The 18,749-nt window shown below is 40.1% G+C and overlaps 2 protein-coding genes across 2 annotated transcripts; both read right to left on the reverse strand.

The window, feature by feature from the left end:
* Positions 1 to 5,815: 5,815 nt before the first annotated feature.
* On the reverse strand, positions 5,816 to 6,881 carry LOC131690916 (enkurin). Its single transcript, XM_058976993.1, has 2 exons — positions 6,199 to 6,881; positions 5,816 to 6,134 (listed from the first exon to the last, which is right to left on the reverse strand). The coding sequence occupies exons 1-2, from the start codon at positions 6,802 to 6,804 to the stop codon at positions 5,931 to 5,933; spliced, it is 810 nt and encodes a 269-aa protein (XP_058832976.1). The 5' UTR covers positions 6,805 to 6,881; the 3' UTR covers positions 5,816 to 5,930.
* A 4,493-nt stretch (positions 6,882 to 11,374) lies between these two features.
* On the reverse strand, positions 11,375 to 11,971 carry LOC131688046 (neurogenic differentiation factor 6-like). The gene has a single exon (XM_058972173.1). It carries the CDS (start codon positions 11,963 to 11,965, stop codon positions 11,375 to 11,377), a length of 591 nt encoding a protein of 196 aa, XP_058828156.1. The 5' UTR covers positions 11,966 to 11,971.
* Positions 11,972 to 18,749: the final 6,778 nt, after the last annotated feature.

The following is an 18,749-nucleotide window of genomic DNA, read 5'->3' on the forward strand; positions in this document are numbered from 1 at the left end:
ATAACTTTTGTCGTATTCATTTCTCTACAACAATGTTCTTCACAATGTTTTAGATATTGTAAAAACCCACAACTTTGTTGAATATTTTAAGACGATCCGATGTTTATAGAAAGAGGTAGAGCTGCTTCTTTGATTAAAAATGTCATATTTCTTAACAAGTTTTCTAAAAAAGTTGCAAAAATATGCAAATGAAATAATGTTATCTTGAAAGTACTAACAATCTAGTATAAAATCCTAAAGGAGTGGTTAGTATCTGTTAGTATCCAAGAATGTTATAAAAGAATGAAACGACGAGCATTTGAGTTTTTTCTTCGGCGCTTCTGGCTTCATTATATTCAACCATTTTATATGTACTGTGTTAAAAATTGTTTTAGTTATTATAATCACTTAATGAGTTATTGTAAAGGTAATACCATAATTTAACAAAAAGTACTCGTAGTTCTATTGGAAATTGTGTGAAGAAGCACTGTACAAAATTTTGAAATAATTGGTCCAGTAGATTCTGAGTTATGATGCACACCGATTTTCTTAAAGTCTCCCCCACAGATTCACTCTCAATTATTTTAAATATTTTTCTACGGAAATTAGAGAAATTAAGTTCAAATGTTGCATTATTATATGGAAATTGACTAACGCTTTGTGTAGCATCAAAATCTATTAAAAGCAATTTTCACCGAATGAACCTAATCTCTTACCCCCCTCGTCGATATTTACATGAATATTTGCTTGATATATTGTAAACCGTGTATAAGTGCAAAATTGAAATAAAGCAACTTCGATATTCATTGTTCATCGGATGCTTCTATTCTATTTGATCTATATATTACTGACAATAAATTTTATGTTAGGCATTCCAGTATGCTTTCAGTTTTTCAAGCATTTTCATGAAGCCGTTTATTAGTTACCGATTTTGTTTGTCGTCGAAATTGGTAAACGTAAGTTGTTGCAGTTTTCGAGTAAAACTGAGGACGATCCAAATAAAAAATTAAATAACAACGCAGACAACAGTTCATCGAAAGAGGATAAGATAAATAGATCATCAACATTCTATTGTAGACCTTTGCTACTTTCCCATTATTTAAGATTGAATAGAATATGAACGCCGTTAGAACTCAAATAATGGGCTAAGAAATATGACATTTTAATCAAAGAAACATCTCTAACTCTTAAACTGTAATTCTATAGTTATGTATAATTTATCGAAATTCAATCAATGGAGTGTTTTACTACTACTAATCTTTAACTCTTTATGTAAGCATCGATGCGTCTTAAAATGTTCATCAAGTTGTGGCGTTTTACAATATCTAAAACATTGAAGAAAACATTATTGTAGTGAAATGAATACGACAAAAGTTATTTCCAAAAAACAGATTATTAAAGGGTGCTAACGAAAACTTCTCATAACAACGAATCGGCTGTAGATATAGAGTTAGAATCTTCAGATAAATTACTTAAAATAACATTCTCTACAACTTTGCTGAAGACTCAAGCCGCCTATCTCCTTTCAGTAAAAAGTTATATTTCAGAAATGCCTTTGCACTTCATTTTGGAACATGACCGTCTACTTAAAAAATTCCGCCCTAATAACTCCAAAAACTTGTCTGAAATCACCAAAACTCAAAACCCTATAGTTTAGCCACAAAATAATTAAAGGCATGAATTTGATCATTTTGACCACTAGTGGAGGGAGGTATTGGTTTTGGTCCCTATTTAAGATGCTTAGCCAGAGACCAAAACGGGTTTGAGTGAGGAAGTTTTTGTGTGAATTCCATATTTCGAAGGTCTTCTCCTGGATTACACTGGGTAGTTTAGTTAGGATGATTTTTACTGGTCCGAGCGGCGTTTGCCGGCAAAAATCGTGCACCGGCTTTGGATATGGAAGTTTCTGGCTCCATGACCAAACTCGAAGTAGTTATTACTGCGTTACTTCACGGTGGACCGATTTTTGGCGCTCTAACTCAATGATGATATGGAAGAGAGGTTTGCTTGCTTCAAATAATTTTGAACTGCGTTGAAGTGCGGTCTGGAAGGGACGACGATTTGGTATCCGTTGGAACACAAACGAATTGTAGCCTTCAGAACTTCACCGATGAAATTGTTCAGATCCGTTGGAAACGTAGGTGAAAATCCCTGCATGTAGAATGAATGCAATTTCTTCTTCTTAGCCATCACCTGGTGTGACAGACTAGCGATCTTGTTATTGGCCAGAATCGGTTTATTGGCCGCCGCCTCGTTTCCATCGGCATCTGGATCGAGCTACCTTTTTGATGCAGTGGAAGGCCCTCCACTAGGGGCGGTTTTCCCATCGCTTGGGATGGCACGGCCCTGGCGAATAGTGCTATACAGCGCAAATTCGTTAGTTGGGGGTTCGCTAGTTGGGGCATGCCCCAACTAAAAGACACTCTTATGTCAAAACTGAAAGTCAAAAACTGATTGACGTTTGAATGTCATCGATTTCAAGGGGCTTATTGGTTGATTTCTGTGGCGATCTAGGAAAAAAGCATACTTTGAAATTCAATGGAATTTTATTTTTTGAATGCATATTCCGGAATGTTCTTAGTGAAAAAAATGTGTTAAATGTTTCGCTTCTTCCATTCAGCCTCAATTATTTTATGTCGCAGAGAGGTTAGTTTACTAACTTTTGAAGGTCATATCTGATGTATTCAATCACATTATTCAATGATTTTTAGCTAGTGGCAAGGTAGTAAACTTGCGCTTTATCGGCTTTTTTCAGACGGTGTATCCATTTCCTGTTTTATGTGAAGGAATATATCAAAAAAATAATTGATGACTAAAAGAACACTAATAACATACTTTGTCACAAAAATCAACTTTAAACTGGAAGGAAACAGCCTACTTTTATGGACCGTAAAATATTTCTGTTTGTTTTTTATTGAAAGAAAAAAAAATCAGCGTTTCCCTCGGGTAATTTTTGCCAGCTGTCAGTTGCCCCAATTAACGGATACGATTCGCTAGTTGGGGCGCAGTCGTGACCCAACTAACGAATTTGCGCTGTACTAAAAAAACGTCTTTACTCGAAGAGAGCTAAACACGAGATGATCGAAGATTATGGCGTAGCATGTTTGTCTCCTATCGTTGGGATTTTCTTGTTGATTTTATTTTAGATTCGAATCGGTCCAAATTCGCTCTAATGTTTACACAATCAATATAAAAATCCGACATCCGATCAATATCCCTCCGACATCTATACTTAAGGTAGACCCTCACCATAAGCCCTTCGTCTTAAGATTTGACGCGTGTTCTAACGACGGCGACGATTCTGATACAACTAATGACGACCTTAACTTCGATTTTTCTCGATGCAACCTCGATGAAGTCTCATCGGCCATTGGCGCAGTCAACTGGAACGATATGCTGGATGGAAATGATTTGAATCAGGCAGTTTCGGCGTTCTACGAGGCCATATATGGAATTCTTCGTTGCAATGTTCCAAAAAAAACGTACCACTAAAAAAGTAGATTATAAGTACCCGTGGTGGAACGCTGAGCTTGGCCGGCTGCGCAACGTACTACGGAAGCAACGTAAGCGATTCTTACATCACAGGACCGACGACAACAAAGTTATTCTTCGAAAAATTGAGCTGCAATATGAAACAGCCCGAAACAGTGCATTCGGTGACCAAGTCCAATGCAACCTCAACCAAGTCCAATGCAACCTGCGAAATAATCCCTCGACATTCTGGAAGTTTATAAATAGCAGAAGACGCTCCGGGGGTATTCCAGAAAATGTTTATCTTCGAGACAAATGTTCACAGTCCACAGCCGAATCGGTGGATCTTTTTGCAGATCACTTTCGAGTATTTACCAGCCCTCCTGTCTACCCATCGCAAGACTACCTTGAAACACTGCCAACCTATAATATCAGCCTCCCCTGCCCTAACGTAAACGTTACCGATGTTTTGATAGCTTTATCCAGCGTTGACCCGTTGAAAGGGCCAGGTCCGGATTGTTTGCCCCCTTTGTTCATAAAACATTGTGCCCGAGCGCTTTCTGTACCAGTAAGCATTATTTTCAAGCGCTCGATCACGGAAAATGTTTTTCCAAGTGTGTGGAAAGAAGCTGCTATAGTTCCTATCCATAAGGCAGGAAACACACATAATATTGAAAACTATAGAGGGATCTCGCTTCTGAATTGTTTGGCCAAAGTTCTGGAAAAGTTTGTTTACAACGCAATGTACGCTGCATCTTCACACATAATTGATGAACGTCAGCACGGCTTTGTAAAGAAACGCTCGACAACTTCGAACTTGATGACGTACACAAGTTTTCTAGTTCCAGCCGTCGAGAAGCGCCAGCAAGTTGATGCAATATATTTTGATTTCGCTAAAGCATTCGACAAGGTGCCGCACAACATTGCGGTCATGAAACTGCAGCGATTAGGATTTCCTCCGTGGGTAACCAGGTGGTTACAATCTTACCTTTCTGAACGATCCGCTTTTGTTAGAATCGGCACCACATGCTCAAGCGTATTTGAAACGCCAACCGGTGTCCCTCAAGGAAGTCACTTAGGGCCACTTATCTTTATATTATTCATCAACGATCTCTGCACCCGCATCAAGTCTGGAAAACTACTCTACGCTGATGATCTGTAAATCTTTAGCTCCATTGCTTCGGGACTCGATTCAGCTGAGCTCCAAGAGGATATAGTCAATATTGAAGAGTGGTGCTCGCTGAATGGAATGCAGATCAATGTCGATAAATGTAAGGTGATAAGCTTCGGGCGCTCGACAACTCTAAGGCGCTGCGAATATACCCTTCAAGCGTGTGTCATCGAGTACGTGGAATCTATCCGTGACCTGGGAGTGTTATTTGACAGAAAACTTCGCTTCGCCGACCACATCACAGCGACAACGGCTAAAGCTTTTGCAACATTGGGTTTTTTGAAACGAAACACTGCTGACTTCGAGGATTTCGACACTCTGAAATCTATATACTGCGTACTGGTCCGTAGCATTTTGGAGTACGCTGTACAAGTGTGGGCGCCGTACAACGCCGTGCAAAGCAATCGATTAGAGCGTGTTCAAAGAAGCTTTGTACGGTTTGCTTTAAGAAAACTGCCTTGGAACGACCCTATCCGTTTACCACCGTATAATAATAGATGTATGCTACTAGATTTGCCAACGCTGGAGTCACGTCGTACCTTCTTGCAAAGAATGTTCATTTTTGATATGTTGCCGAGCAATATTGACTCTCCCGATAATCTTTCAAGGATTAATTTGTTTGTTCCTCCTCGTGTTATAAGAAACCGGCCGGTTTTATGGATCCCTAGGCACCGTACAACATACGGCCAGAATAATCCGGTAGATAGATGTTAACGCAAATTTAATGAAACTTCCGAACTCTTTGACTATCATATTACTAAATCTAGTTATAAGTTAGCGATTATATACTTTTAACACATTAACACCTAATCTGTACGGTATCTGCCGAAGATCGAATAAATAAATATAAAATGTCAGTTTAGAGCGAGGCTCGAACAGCTCTGATTTAAAAACTGTATCAGCATTATTGTTTTGTAAAAAGAAATAATCTTATCAAGCTATTTCTAAAGATAATTTCTTTGAATTGTCGTCACAAAAAGTATGTTCGTAACACCCTTCACGATCATTTTGAAGTTAACCTCCTAACTTGCCTTACATTGTGCATTTTTGGATTATCCTGACGCATATATAGGGAGCCTGGAGCGCTTAGACTCAAAATCAAATAACCTGAAAATCTTAAATGCGTTTTGTTAACTATTCCAACAAGTAAAGGATTAAAAGAATATTTTATACAAACGTAAAAATTTACTCGAGTTTATTGCACGATTCACATATCACTCCTAATTGAAAGCACGTGGTCACACTACATTTGATCAAAATGTGTAAGACAAATAGTCGTCCTTAGATCCATTTCAAAATATATAAAGAACTATTTTTCACTGTTTTGTTGCGGTTGCTTTTCATCATCATATACGTAAATGTACGGCGTGCTCTCCACTTTTAGTATATCCTTTTCCAATTCTTTCATACTTTTCTCTAGCTTAGCCTTGCGTATCATCTTCGGCACCGTATCGATCAGTAATGGGAGACTTTGATACTCTCGCTGAAGATTTTCCCAATTTGCTTTCAAACCCTACAATGCAAATAAATATGTAAAAATTTCGCGAGTTCAATGGTAAAGAAAATGTGCTGCTAACCTTCAGTAGCTCCAACCGTTCTTCCTGGGATACCGCAACGCAGCTCGGAACTTTGTTATTTATTGTTGCAGCCATACACTGTTTTTGAGCTTCCAGGTCTTTCTTCCGACGCTGAAGGTACTCCGGAACTTTGCCGTACTTTGGTTGACATCTGTACACTGGCATCAGACCGGACTTTTCCAGATCGTGGAAATCACCCTTCCGCGTGTCTGCGTACCGTGGTCGTATCTTTTTCGGACTTGTAGCGACAACTTTCTTAATGTTTTCGACCTTGAAATCGACACATTTCATCACCTGCTGATTGCTTTGTGCCAGTTCGTTCTTTTTCGGCACCGGTGGCTTATGGCCGGTACACATTCTCACCGGGGCCGACTTGGTAGCCCGAAAGCGGACACCGCAGTTCTTTTTGAGAAATTCGTCCGGTTTCTGCTGGGGAATTTTCGCGTAACCCATCGTGCGGTGAGCGTCTTTGCTGGACTTGGTTTCCCGACGCACTTGATGCTCGAAGCGAGAGTGGTACAGCGGTGGTTTCGGTGGCCGTTCCGGAGGTTTTTTCTCAACGTTGTAGATGTTCTCGTTGTGATAGTAAATTTTGACAATAGACATGGTTCAGGACGTAAATGAGATATGAAATAAAAGGATTTTTTCCCTTTTTACTGCAACCTGAGCTGGGGAAAGAGTTTGACTTCGAATTATTGAAGGTAAGTGCAAATTATTTGTCTAGTATAAACAAAAGGATGGCATAGCAACCAATTGCTGCATAGGGTAAACAAAAGGGAGCTTTTCGTGACAACGGACAGAGGCGAGTGGGTTGTTTATCACGTTGGGTTGGCAGGGTTTGCGGACGCCTGCGCATGAGTAAATTAGTACTATGGATAACGAACTTTTTGGTCACGGGAGATGCGATGTATACCTTCAGCTTCCGTTTCATTATTATCGTTCCTGTTGAAAACAGGAAAATCCAACCACCGATGATCGTTTTTTTTCTCTTGTGAACAATTCGGAAATAGTGCGCATTATAGGGTGTTAGTATGCGAATAATTTGCACAATGTAATCCTTAAGCATAGAAAATAAGACACCACATGGACGCCAGCTAGTACTGGGGTTAACTCCATGGTGAACTTTGACTATTAGTAGCAAAAAATCTAAAAATAATTTTCAAATTTCTCAAATGGCAGTAGGTAGAGCGAACACGAAATTATTGCGACACATTCAACAGGGCTTAACTTTTTATCATTGGGTAAAAATCAACCAAATTTTGCACACTTTCTTATTGATGTGTATTGTTTACATGCTGTCAAACTCGAAGTCGTGTTTTTCGATTCAACGAAAATGGAGGTGAACTAACGCGAGTCGAGAGAACAAATTCTTTCCAAACACCTGGAAATTCCTGACCTGTCGCACCGGCAGTTGAGAAAAATGTTGAACATTCACCATTCAACCGTCTCCAGAGTGTTGAAGCGGTTCCAGGAGCGGTTGACGTTGGACCATGGCAAAGGAGCTGGAAGAAAACCGGGACCGGAGAACAAAAAGACGGAGGGAAAGGTGAAGCGGATGATTAAAGCAAATCCTAACGTCTCAAGTCGTGATTTGGCTAAAAAGATCGGCTTGTCGCAGAGCTACGTCCAGAATGCAAAGAAGTGAGCTGGACTACATACATACAAGGTACAGAACTTCCAAAACCACGATGAGCGGCAACAATCGACGGCTAAAACTCGGGCACGGAAGCTCTACGAGAAGATGCTGACATGTCCATTTTGTTCCAAAGGACATGAATCCGCCAAACTGTCCGGAGCTGCGCCCGGTGGAGCAGTACTGGGCAATGATGAAGCGGGAACTTCGGAAGAGTAAGAAGACAGTCAAAGATGAGAAGGACATGTTAAGAAAATGGAAAAAAGTGAGACACTGGTACCGGATGATACTGTAAAGACTTTGATGAAGGGCATCAAACGAAAATGCTTTTAATTTTACGCTCAAGGCTCCATCGATTAACTTTTCTTTTGATTTTTGAAGTAAATGTATGTATAAAACTACCCTACAATTTCGGTTTGATTTTAAACATTATAAGAAAATTGGCATGACATTTTCGGTGTCGCAATAATTTCGTGTTCGCCCTTTAATTAGAATTATCAAAAATGTAAAAATGTCGGTTTGGGAAAAAATGGTTAACCCACATTTTTTTTCCCAAACCGACACCCTTTTGGACGCAAGCCATTCAGTTTTTGAAATAGTTGCAATATGTCAATAAAATATATTTGAAAATTATTATTGACGAGACTTACATTAGTATGTGGTGATATTGTTCGATTTAGTAGGGGAGACTGAGGAGACTTGATCCCCTTTTTTATTTTTCAGTCCAACTCCGTGGAATGATAAAAAACTATGTATTTTTTGTAGTTTTATATTGTTTCTAGGGATGACTAATAATCATAAAAAAAATACATGGAAATATTATACTGGACATGAGCTATGGGCATTTCTGGAAAACAACAAAAAAATGGAAAATTCTTAGATTAGTGGAGACTCGATCCCTAATTTGGGGACACTTGATTCCTTTATGAAAACGTGTTTAAAAGAGCATGTAGGGTAATAAGCCTATTTTTGCCCTGTTTTTACTATCATCCTACCCATCTGAAGCCTTTGGTTAGAGCAGCGTCTGCCATCTTTGCTCAACGCATTGACTCAAATGGTATTGCGATAATGGGGGTACTCGATTAGAGATTTTGCTGCGCTCAAACAGAAGATTTTCACCATTCTCAAGACAATTTTGTTATTATATTGGCTCTTAATAAGAGGCGAATGACCTTAACGTTAAAACCTCTATAATCGAAATAAAAAATGGACCTTAATAATAAATCAAAGAAGCTGAAATAATAAAATTATTGTAGTAATAATGTGGTACCCTTCCCAACAAACATTTCGTGGTTTTATAAACGTTTTAACAGTTGCTTTATTCAGCTCTAGCTGAACATTGGAGGTATACGTGTAATCATATATCGTTTATTCCACCCTTAAACATCCGGGATTTGGAGAATTTATTCAGCTTGTCTGATTAAGACACATGAAAGAACAATTCTTCAGCACGTATACAGCCTGAAGAAAACCACAGTTCAGCTTTATCAATAAACCTTTTCGTTACCGCTATTCAGCTGAGAGAATTATCATAGAAAAAATTGTTAAAAAAGACAATTATTTCAAGTTACACACGCCATCAATCTCTTTGGAAGCCATATTCTTTTATTAGTGTTACGTTACAGTTAGAGAAAAATTGTATTACCTTGTTGGAATATCATATCACGTACCTGGATCCGAACCAGCAACCTGTTGAATACTAAGCACTTACCTTACTGTCTGCACCAATCTTGCATACATTGAATGCTTAAGATTTCACCGATGTACCGACAAGTCTAGGGTGCTGAATAGAGTCTGTACAAAGGCTACAGTAGCCTTCTGTAGATTTGAATGAACCTAGTTGGCTTGGGTTCGAATCCCAACCTACGATAACTTTTTTATTTCAATTTTTTTTGTTTAATAATTTTTAGAACATTCAGGAATTTTAAATTAGATAATTTATTTATTTCAAAAATGATGATTATAGTCGTTTTTGTTTCCAAGGTGAGGATTTATGGTTGTCACAAAACATTTAGATAAGTAAAAATGGATGTTATATGAAAGTGGTGGTAACTGAATGATGGATTGAAGTCATTTATAATTCTAAGGAAGTCGCTGTTCGAATTCAATAGTTTATTTATTTATATCAATTAAGTTCGCCAGCGTGAATAATCATTTCATTGTACCTTTGTCTGCAAGTCGATGGATAGAAAGAAAATCATGGTAACAATGCTGGTGTCAAAAATTTATAGCAACGTTGGAACAAAAAGTTTCTCTTGTGTTCAATATGAGAATATTCATGTTTCACAAGTAAACAGACCGTTTCGAATTAAAAGGTAAATTTACATAAACGAGGGCGCGTGTGATTTGGTAAGCTTGTACATTGAAAAACTGTAAATCGTGTATTTCCCGTGGTGAAAACTCAGTAGATATAAAAAAAAACTAAATAAACTTTCTTTATTTCTTTATTCATTTATTGATCTATTGCTATTTAACTGTAATATATGCAAAACATCTCAATTGGATTATACTGAAATAATAAAAAAATCCTTCACTTAAGAGTAAAAAAAAAATTGTGTGTGTATTGGGACTCGAACCCAGGTCGGTTGCCATTCCTCATGATTTGCTAATCGCGCCAATTTTTGTAGTAGTTACAATTACCTTTGTTAAACACATAGTTTCAGCTAAAAGTCAAAGGTGGTATAACGGCAAATGCAAAGGTAGAAACAACCTCTTGAAGACATGTAGTGCAGCTTAATGATTAAAGGTAATACTATTGGTAACAGCATCGTTTATTCAACTCGCAATTCAGTCTAATTAAGATGGTTGAATAAAAGCTTTAATATTGTCGCTATTACATTTATTAGCAGTATAGTTCAGCCTAGTTAGAACTGGCGAATACTGGATTTTAAATAGGCTGAATAAACTGTTAATGTTTAAATAGTTCAGCTTACATAACCTTTAATCTGCTTTAAATCAACACGTAGTCTTATAGTTCAGCTCCTAATGTTTGTTGGGTTCTTAATAGGGCAAAAACGGGTACCCCATTCAATTTTATAAATGGATTGTAGTATTGATTAAATTGTTATGATTAGATATTGTTATTTTTGTTACTACATATTACGCATCTCTCACCTGATTTTTTTACGAATTCTCCAAATCTCCGTGCAATTATTTGAAAGCTGTTTTTATTATGGTTGAGGAACGTCAAATGTGGGATGAATGGTTGCTACGTATACTGTAGTAAACAATTACAGTTATGTTTCTTTACGATGAAGCGTTCATTTTTGACATTTTTTTATGACAACAATGACTTCAATTGCTCTGGTGTGAATTTGGTTATTTTCAGTGGTGTGTATGAAGTATAGCGTCTTTTGATCCTCCGTAAATAGTAATAGTTTCGGCTCATAACGCTTCCTTTGTAAAATGAAATGTAATTTAATTTTTATATATGCAGCTAATGGCCAGCTGGGTTGAAATCGCTTAGTGAATAAATGATTAACCAAAACGTGGATTGAACATATTTATTGCGTACAACATTCAACATAAAGACATTTTTAAACGCTAATAAAATCTACTATCCTCACCAGCACATGCACAGCAATCCGCCGTTGCACTTCCCGGTGCTATCCAGTCGTCGTTGGACAATCCTGTGCCGTTCACTGAACAATCGTACCTTCGCGTTCGCACTGATGGTTGGTACATTCCAGAGCAGGGACAGCAGCACACATTTGTAACGTAGCACGGTTCCATCAGTTCTGCTTTCAGCGCTTCATCCATTTGAAGTCGATTTCTTAGCATGTTGCACGTGTTTTGGCTCAACTGGCAGGATAAAATACCCAACAGTTCGTCGTAGGTCAACCGTCGATTCTCGCGTAATGTTTCCGCCAGCGCGAAAATGTAGTTTTTTGCCAAACGTAGCGTTTCGATTTTGGACAACCTCTGGGGTGTCGTGTGGTCACATCTGGTTACGGTGAACTGCTGGGGAAGTGGGACGCAGTGACGCAATCGGTCCAGCGCGTCGTTCAGTCCGTGCATCCGGTTTCGTTCTCGTTGGTTCGCTTTAACCCGTTTGTTAGCTACATTGCCAACGCAGGGTGTTGTAGGTGCACCGGTGCGTTTCCTCAGCTTGATCCTGGCCGAAGGTGTTCTCATTGCTACAGATAGTTGACGAATAAGTGTGGTTGACTGGAGCAGTCTGGTTTTCCACGCCAGTGTGGGGTTTCGTTTTACTCTGAAGATAATTCCATCGATCGGCACGCGGTGGCATTTTCCGCATAATCTAATTTTCCATGCGTTATCAGTTTATTGTTTGATTGGTACAGATAACGGTTGATTGGCGGTTGTCGTTTGCATATAATTGAGATAATTAGGTAAAATGGCGAAAGAGGACAACATAGTTCAATAATATGTTTATTTCAGTTAAAATTGATAAGACAGACTAGCAGACATACATTCTTTGGTCCTGTTGACTACACGATCCTAGGGATTGAATTTATGCCTCATTATCCAGGTTCGATGGAGATAAACATGCATGGCCTTTACACGAAAAATAAGTTCAACAAATAATCAAAGTTTACAAAATTTGCATGTTTTGCAATCGAAATAGTGGCATTTTCGTTTTTGAATTTTTGATAATCCACTACACCAATGCAGTCGTTGCTACAGTCATTTAATCTTGAGAATAATCAGTCTACCTCTGAATATTATCTTCGCCTGTCGTTCTTCCGGTATTCGTGCCACATGACCAGCCCACCGCAGCCTGCCGTTTTTTATTAGCTTGACAATATCCGCTCCTTTATATACTTGGTATAACTCGTGATTCATGCGACGCCGCCAGATGCCATTTTCTTCTTTACCGCCGAGTATTGTTCGCAGCACTTTACGTTCGAAGACACCGAACGCTCTACGATCAACTTCCTTTAACGTCCACGTTTCATGGCCATACAAGGCAATCGGAACTATCAATGTCTTGTACAACGCGAATTTTGTCTTCATCTACAAACTACGACTTCACCTGGCTACGAAGTCCGTAAAAAGCCCTATTTGCAGCTGCAAGACGCCTTTTCACCTCGCGGGTAGCATCATTATCGCACATCACTAGAGTTCCAAGGTACACAAATTCTTCCACTACTTCAAATTTATCACCACCTAACACCACTTCACCACCATCACTATTGGACCCACGTATTCTTCCAGCTATCATGTACTTCGTCTTGTTGGTGTTGATTGTGAGACCAATTCTTGCTGTCTCCCTTTTAAAAGGCACGAATGTCTCTTCCACGGCTCGGCGGTCGATTCGTCCGCAAATCCTAGGAGCATATGCGACCGAGTGACGAAGGTACCGTTCCTTTGCACGCCTGCTCTCCTGATGGCACCTTCAAGAGCAATGTTGAACAGCAAGTTTGACAGCGCATCACCCTGCTTCAATCCGTCCTAGGTTACGAAGGACGTCGAAATCTCATCCGCAACCCGAACACTTGATTTCGATCCATCCAGCGTTGAACGAATCAGCCTAATCAGTTTCGTCGGAAAACCATGATCTACTATTATCTGCCATAGCTCGTTTCTTTTCACTGAATCGTACGCCGCTCTGAAATCAATAAACAGATGGTGTGTCTGCAAGTTGTATTCCCGGAATTTATCTAGGATCTGTCGCATGAACCTAGATCGTTCAAAATGAACAATGTTCGGACAATGGGTCTTTGAGTATATAGTTTTTTTTATTTTGATTATAGAGGTTTTAACCTTAGGATCATTCGCCTCTTTTCAGATTAGAGAAATCTCTTTTGGAAGAATCTTTATCCCATGTGCGGGGTCGGGAATCGAACCCAGGTTAGTTGCGCACAATGCAATCGATTTACCAATTACGCTATGCCCGTCCCAATTGAGAATATAGTCTTCTATTCACCGATTACGAAAAAATTAATCGCATTCAGATTGCGATTTCCAAAAAGTTTGAATACTCCGATAAGCAACTGTAACTGGCAATAGCTGCATGTGGCATGTCAATCAGAAAATGTGTTTTGGTCTATTATATTCCTTTCACAACATGGCGGGATAAAGAGAGATTCGAACGAGTTATCCAGATTGTGTAATACCCAATAATCCACCAGTGCTTTCCAATGATGAAGAACTTCTAATTGTTGAGTGGATAGCTAGTAGTATTGTATAGGAAGCTGAATCAGCGCTACTACAGCTTCTATTAATGTGTGAAGGTATTTCTCAAGTTCTAACATTCAAATATCACGAGGTCTGATTTGTCTCAAATGATACCTGGGGCATAGTGAGACAGGATGTTACTTACGATGAACAATTAGTAGTGCTCTGGGTATATACCCTGGAGTTTTGGTGGCTCCGACAAAGTATATTGCAACAAATTGAGCATTATTTTGAGAACGTAGATTTCGATCTAGATAAGCAAAAACTTATCTCGATCAGTTTTAGCTTTTGACATAGCCATCCTAGCAAAAAAAACTGTCTTCTGTAAAGTTGTTTGTTTTGGTAAAGGATGCACGTAATCAAATTGCATGTACGTAATCAAATTGCATGACAACCGATCGTTTTCAAAACTTTCTGGGAATAAAATATATCATATTATTAAACTTTTTTCCAGTTCGTTTTATTCAATTTCATAGCAGTATTCAAAAGCACGTACCTTCTTCTCAACACTGCTCATAAGATCTTTTTCAATGGCTGTCACGGCCGGTGAGCTCCACTTTCCACACGAGCAAATTGCCTTCCAAATCGTGTATTTTTGGCAAGCTTTAACATGTTCTGCTATTTAACGTCTTCAGGGACGTCAAACTTATGACGAGCAGTAAAGAAAATGAGCCTAGGAAACGTATTTCTTCTTTCACTTATTTCAGTCTCCTCATCCATAACGAGACATTGTAGTTTCGTCAAGAGCTGAGTTTGAAGCTTCCACATGTGATCTCTTCACTGTATTCTACCGATCTTTGCTACTCGGCGCCTTTCAAACTTTGTGTGTTTGCGTATTGTTTAAAAGATTGCTAAAATGTATTTTTTTCGCCACGTCACTCTTCGGTGTTCCTCTTGAAACCTTTGACTACCCGATTATTATTCTTTACACTATAGGACCATTCATAAATTACGTAACGCTTTTAGGGAGGGAGGGGTACAACAAATTGTGACATGTTGTGACATGTTTTTACTAAGGGAAAAAAAAATTCTCGGAATTTGTTACGTAACAAGGGAGGGGCGCATAGAGAAATTTGTGACAGTTTGTTACATGGGGGGAGAAAGGAGTCAATTTTGGGCAATTTTTTCGTTACATAGTTTATGAATAGTCCCTATACGAAGATTCATTTGACCAATTTGCTTCCTATCGACGTTAAAGCCTTGGTTGTACAGTTTCTAAATACGACTTACCATCGATTGGACCATCCCCAGAATTTTTCTAATTGCATGGTGAGAGATTCGATTTTTTACGTATTTTATGTATCAGTTGTTTCTTACACACTAAATTTTGATTGCCGAATATCTGCAAAATTTTGCTGAATTTTGCCTTGCTGAAACATCAGCAATGTTTCCAGCAAAATATATTTCGCTGAAATTACAGCAATTCAAAACTGTCAAAATTCGCTGAACTGTTAGTTCGATTTGCTGGAACTCAGCATTCTTTCACTGATTGTTTTAGCAATCAAATTCTATAGATTTGCTGATTTTCGTCAAAATTATGGGCTTTACTAAAAATCAGCGAAACGAAAATTACAAAGCTGATCTCTTATGGCATTTTGCTTGAACTCGAAACTGAGTCAGGTTCCAACCCCATCCGCTGTCAGTTCATACATTGAGTTCTCCACGGAGAAAACTGAGTTGGTTGTTTTTTCTAGGAAGCGTGAGCCGGCGTAACGCCAGCTTCTATTAGTGGGTGCAACGATCAATCAGGTTTTCACATTTAAATATCTCGGGGTCTGGTTCGACTCTAAAGGTACCTGGGGATGTTACATTAGGTATCTGAAACAGAAATGCCAACAAAGGATCAATTTTCTCCGAACAATAACTGGAACATGGTGGGGTGCCCACCCAGGAGACCTGATCAGGTTATACCAAACAACGATATTGTTGGTGATGGAGTACGGGTGTTTCTGTTTCCGCTCCGCTGCGAACATACACTTCATCAAAATGGAGAGAATCCAGTATCGTTGCTTGCACATTGCCTTGGGTTGCATGCACTCGACCCATACGATGAGTCTCGAAGTGCTGGCGGGCGTTCTTCCGCTAAAAAATCTATTTTGGGAACTCTCATATCAATTGCTCATCCGATGCGACATTCTGAACCTGTTGGTGATTGAAAACTTCGAGAGGCTCGTCGAGCTTAATTCTCAAACCCGATCCTTGTACTTCGACTACATGGCACAGAGCATTAATCCTTCTTCATACATTCCCAACCGTGATACCCAATATATTTTATAATAAATTCCGAGAAGTCGACTGTGACACAATGTTCTACACTGACGGATCAAATCTCGATGGGTCCACTGGCTTCGGTATCTTCAACAATACTATCACCGCTTCATTCAAGCTCAATGATCCCGCTTCAGTTTACGTCGCAGAGTTAGCTGCAATTCAGTACACCCTTGGGATCATCGACACTCTGCCCACAGATCACTACTTCATCATTTCGGACAGCCTCAGCTCTATCGAGGCTCTTCGTTCGATGAAGCCCAAAAAGCAATTCCCATACTTCCTGGGGAAGATACGGGAGTCCTTGTGTACGTTATCTGAAAAATCTTATCAGATTACCTTTGTTTGGGTCCCCTCTCATTGTTCTATCCCGGGCAATGAAAAGGCCGACTCATTAGCAAAGGTGGGCGCATTAAATGGTGACATATACGAAAGACCAATCTGCTTCAACGAATTTTTTAGTATTTGTCGTCAGAGGAGTTGGCAAACCTCGTGGAGCAATGGGGAACTCGGACGATGGCTACATTCAATTATTCCAAAGGCATCAATGAAGCCTTTGTTCAGGGGGATGGATGCGGGTCGGGATTTTATTCGTGTAATGTCCCGACTTATGTCCAACCACTACACCTTAGATGCGCATTTGCGGCGTATTGGGCTTGCGGAGAGTAGCCACTATGGAAACTGAAGTGAGAGCGACTCGAGGTCCGATGACTTTTGAAGGTTTCCCCGCGGGTTCGAAGAATACCATCCGCCAATCCGACCTACTAGACTGAGGCACTAATTTGTTTCGCTGATCTCCCGTTTGCCCGAAAGTTGCAAGTTTTGCTCTTCTCTCCCGGTCACCATCTACGCCTTCTCTCCGATAAAAAATTAAATTGTATTCCGTATTCCTAGTTTTAAGATAGTTATAATTTTACCTCTTTGTTAAAACTATTGTCCCCCATCTTGTAAATAGAATTGTATCCCTAGTTTTAAAACACCTGTGAAATTTTTCATAAATATTTGTTCCTCCTTTTGTGTACCAAACTATATTGTTAGTTTTAAGATCACTGTAAATATTTCCTAAAAAACTATTACTATTGAATTCCTTGTTTTAAAAATTTTCATAAAAAAAATCTTTTGCCTCCTCTCTTGTATATAGAATCTTATTTCTAGTCTTAAGATAGCTGTAAAATTTTTCTCTTTTGTAAAAAAAAATTTCAACATTGTAACCTCCTAGTTTTAAAATATCCAAAATGTAAAAATAAAAGAGTTTGGCACCGCCAAGCTAACGCATTTGTGCCTATCAAATAAACGAAATGAATAAAAAAGAACCTACTGGTGCTCCGCCAGGCTGTTGGAGTCGCAAGACAAGAACAGGACGCTTACATCAGGCGGGTGGAGGGAAGAGAGAAGGCCGATAAGGGTGCCCAAACTGAGGCGTTCTCCTTCAATGGAGGAGCTACCATGGCCTAAGAGGCGACAGATTTCGCCTTGACGGTCACAAAGAATTTAATTGAGGGCAAGACTGCGAAGCGGCCCAAGCAGTCACCAGGCGAAGGTGCGCGAAGCAACGCCAAGCGAAGCGCAACCACGAAGGCCTTAAGTCTTTTGGAAGGTGCAGATCGGGGTGCAAAGGATCCCGAAGGGCGTCAACCCAAGAAGGTGACTTCTCGGCCTAAGAAGGCGAAAGGCACCATCCGGGCGCAAAGTGTCGGTCCACAAGTAGGTATCAGCCAGCCGGTGCCATCGGCACAAGAGGGCGAAAATTAATGGCAGCTGGTCAGCAGGTCTAAGCGGAAGTCGAACGCACCTCGACCCGCAAAGAAGGTCAAGGACAGAGAAGAGGCTCTGTTGGTGAAACCCGACAAGGATAAGTAATGCCGACGTCCTCAAATCGATGCGGATGTGCGCAGCGTTAGACGCACCAAGACCAGCGAAATGATCTTAGTGACTGAAACGAGGTGCGCAATCAAGTGGGACGGCGCACAGGAAGTTGGCCTAAGAGGTCTTGGGAGACGGCGCTCAGGTGAGGTCGTTGGGTGCTGAAGCGACCCTCTAGTGCAAGCAACTGGATGAGGTTACGAACGCAGGCGACGTCGTTTCGGCCGGCATGGAGCAGTGTGGCACAGAGATTGAGCGGATCTCTTTACGCCTAAGAGAGGGACTCTTTGGCACGCAGGTAGCCTATTTCTGGCTACCGGTTGCGGAAGCCAAAAAGGTCACACACAAGGCGCAGAAATGCGATAGGGCACCAAAATGCCTTATCTGCGCCAGCAAGAAGCAAGGCCGTAACCACGTTACCTTTCTGTCCTTTCGGGGAGGCCAGTTAGAAGAAGCCGTGAAAGTAACACAGCTGAATCTTAACCACTGTGTATCTGTTCAGCAGCTGCTTTGGCAGTCGGTCTCGGAGTCGAGGACAGATGTCACCCTCCTATCCGACCCGTACAATGTCCCTGCCGATAACGGCAGTTGGGTGGCGGACGGGTCTAGGATGGCGGCAATTTGTACAACGGGACGGTTCGCGGTC

The sequence above is a fragment of the Topomyia yanbarensis genome, chromosome 3 (genome assembly GCF_030247195.1).
Source record: "Topomyia yanbarensis strain Yona2022 chromosome 3, ASM3024719v1, whole genome shotgun sequence".
NCBI lineage: Eukaryota > Metazoa > Arthropoda > Insecta > Diptera > Culicidae > Topomyia > Topomyia yanbarensis.

What these genes read in the sequence shown, in the direction of transcription:
- LOC131690916 (XM_058976993.1), bottom strand. Translation starts at nt 6,804, where the DNA reads ATGTCTATTGTCAAAATTTACTATCACAACGAGAACATCTACAACGTT. An exon ending in AACGGTTGGAGCTACTGAAG is followed by an intron (nt 6,135 to 6,198) that starts GTTAGCAGCACA and finishes TTTGCATTGTAG; the next exon opens with GGTTTGAAAGCAAATTGGGA.
- LOC131688046 (XM_058972173.1), bottom strand. Translation starts at nt 11,965, where the DNA reads ATGAGAACACCTTCGGCCAGGATCAAGCTGAGGAAACGCACCGGTGCA.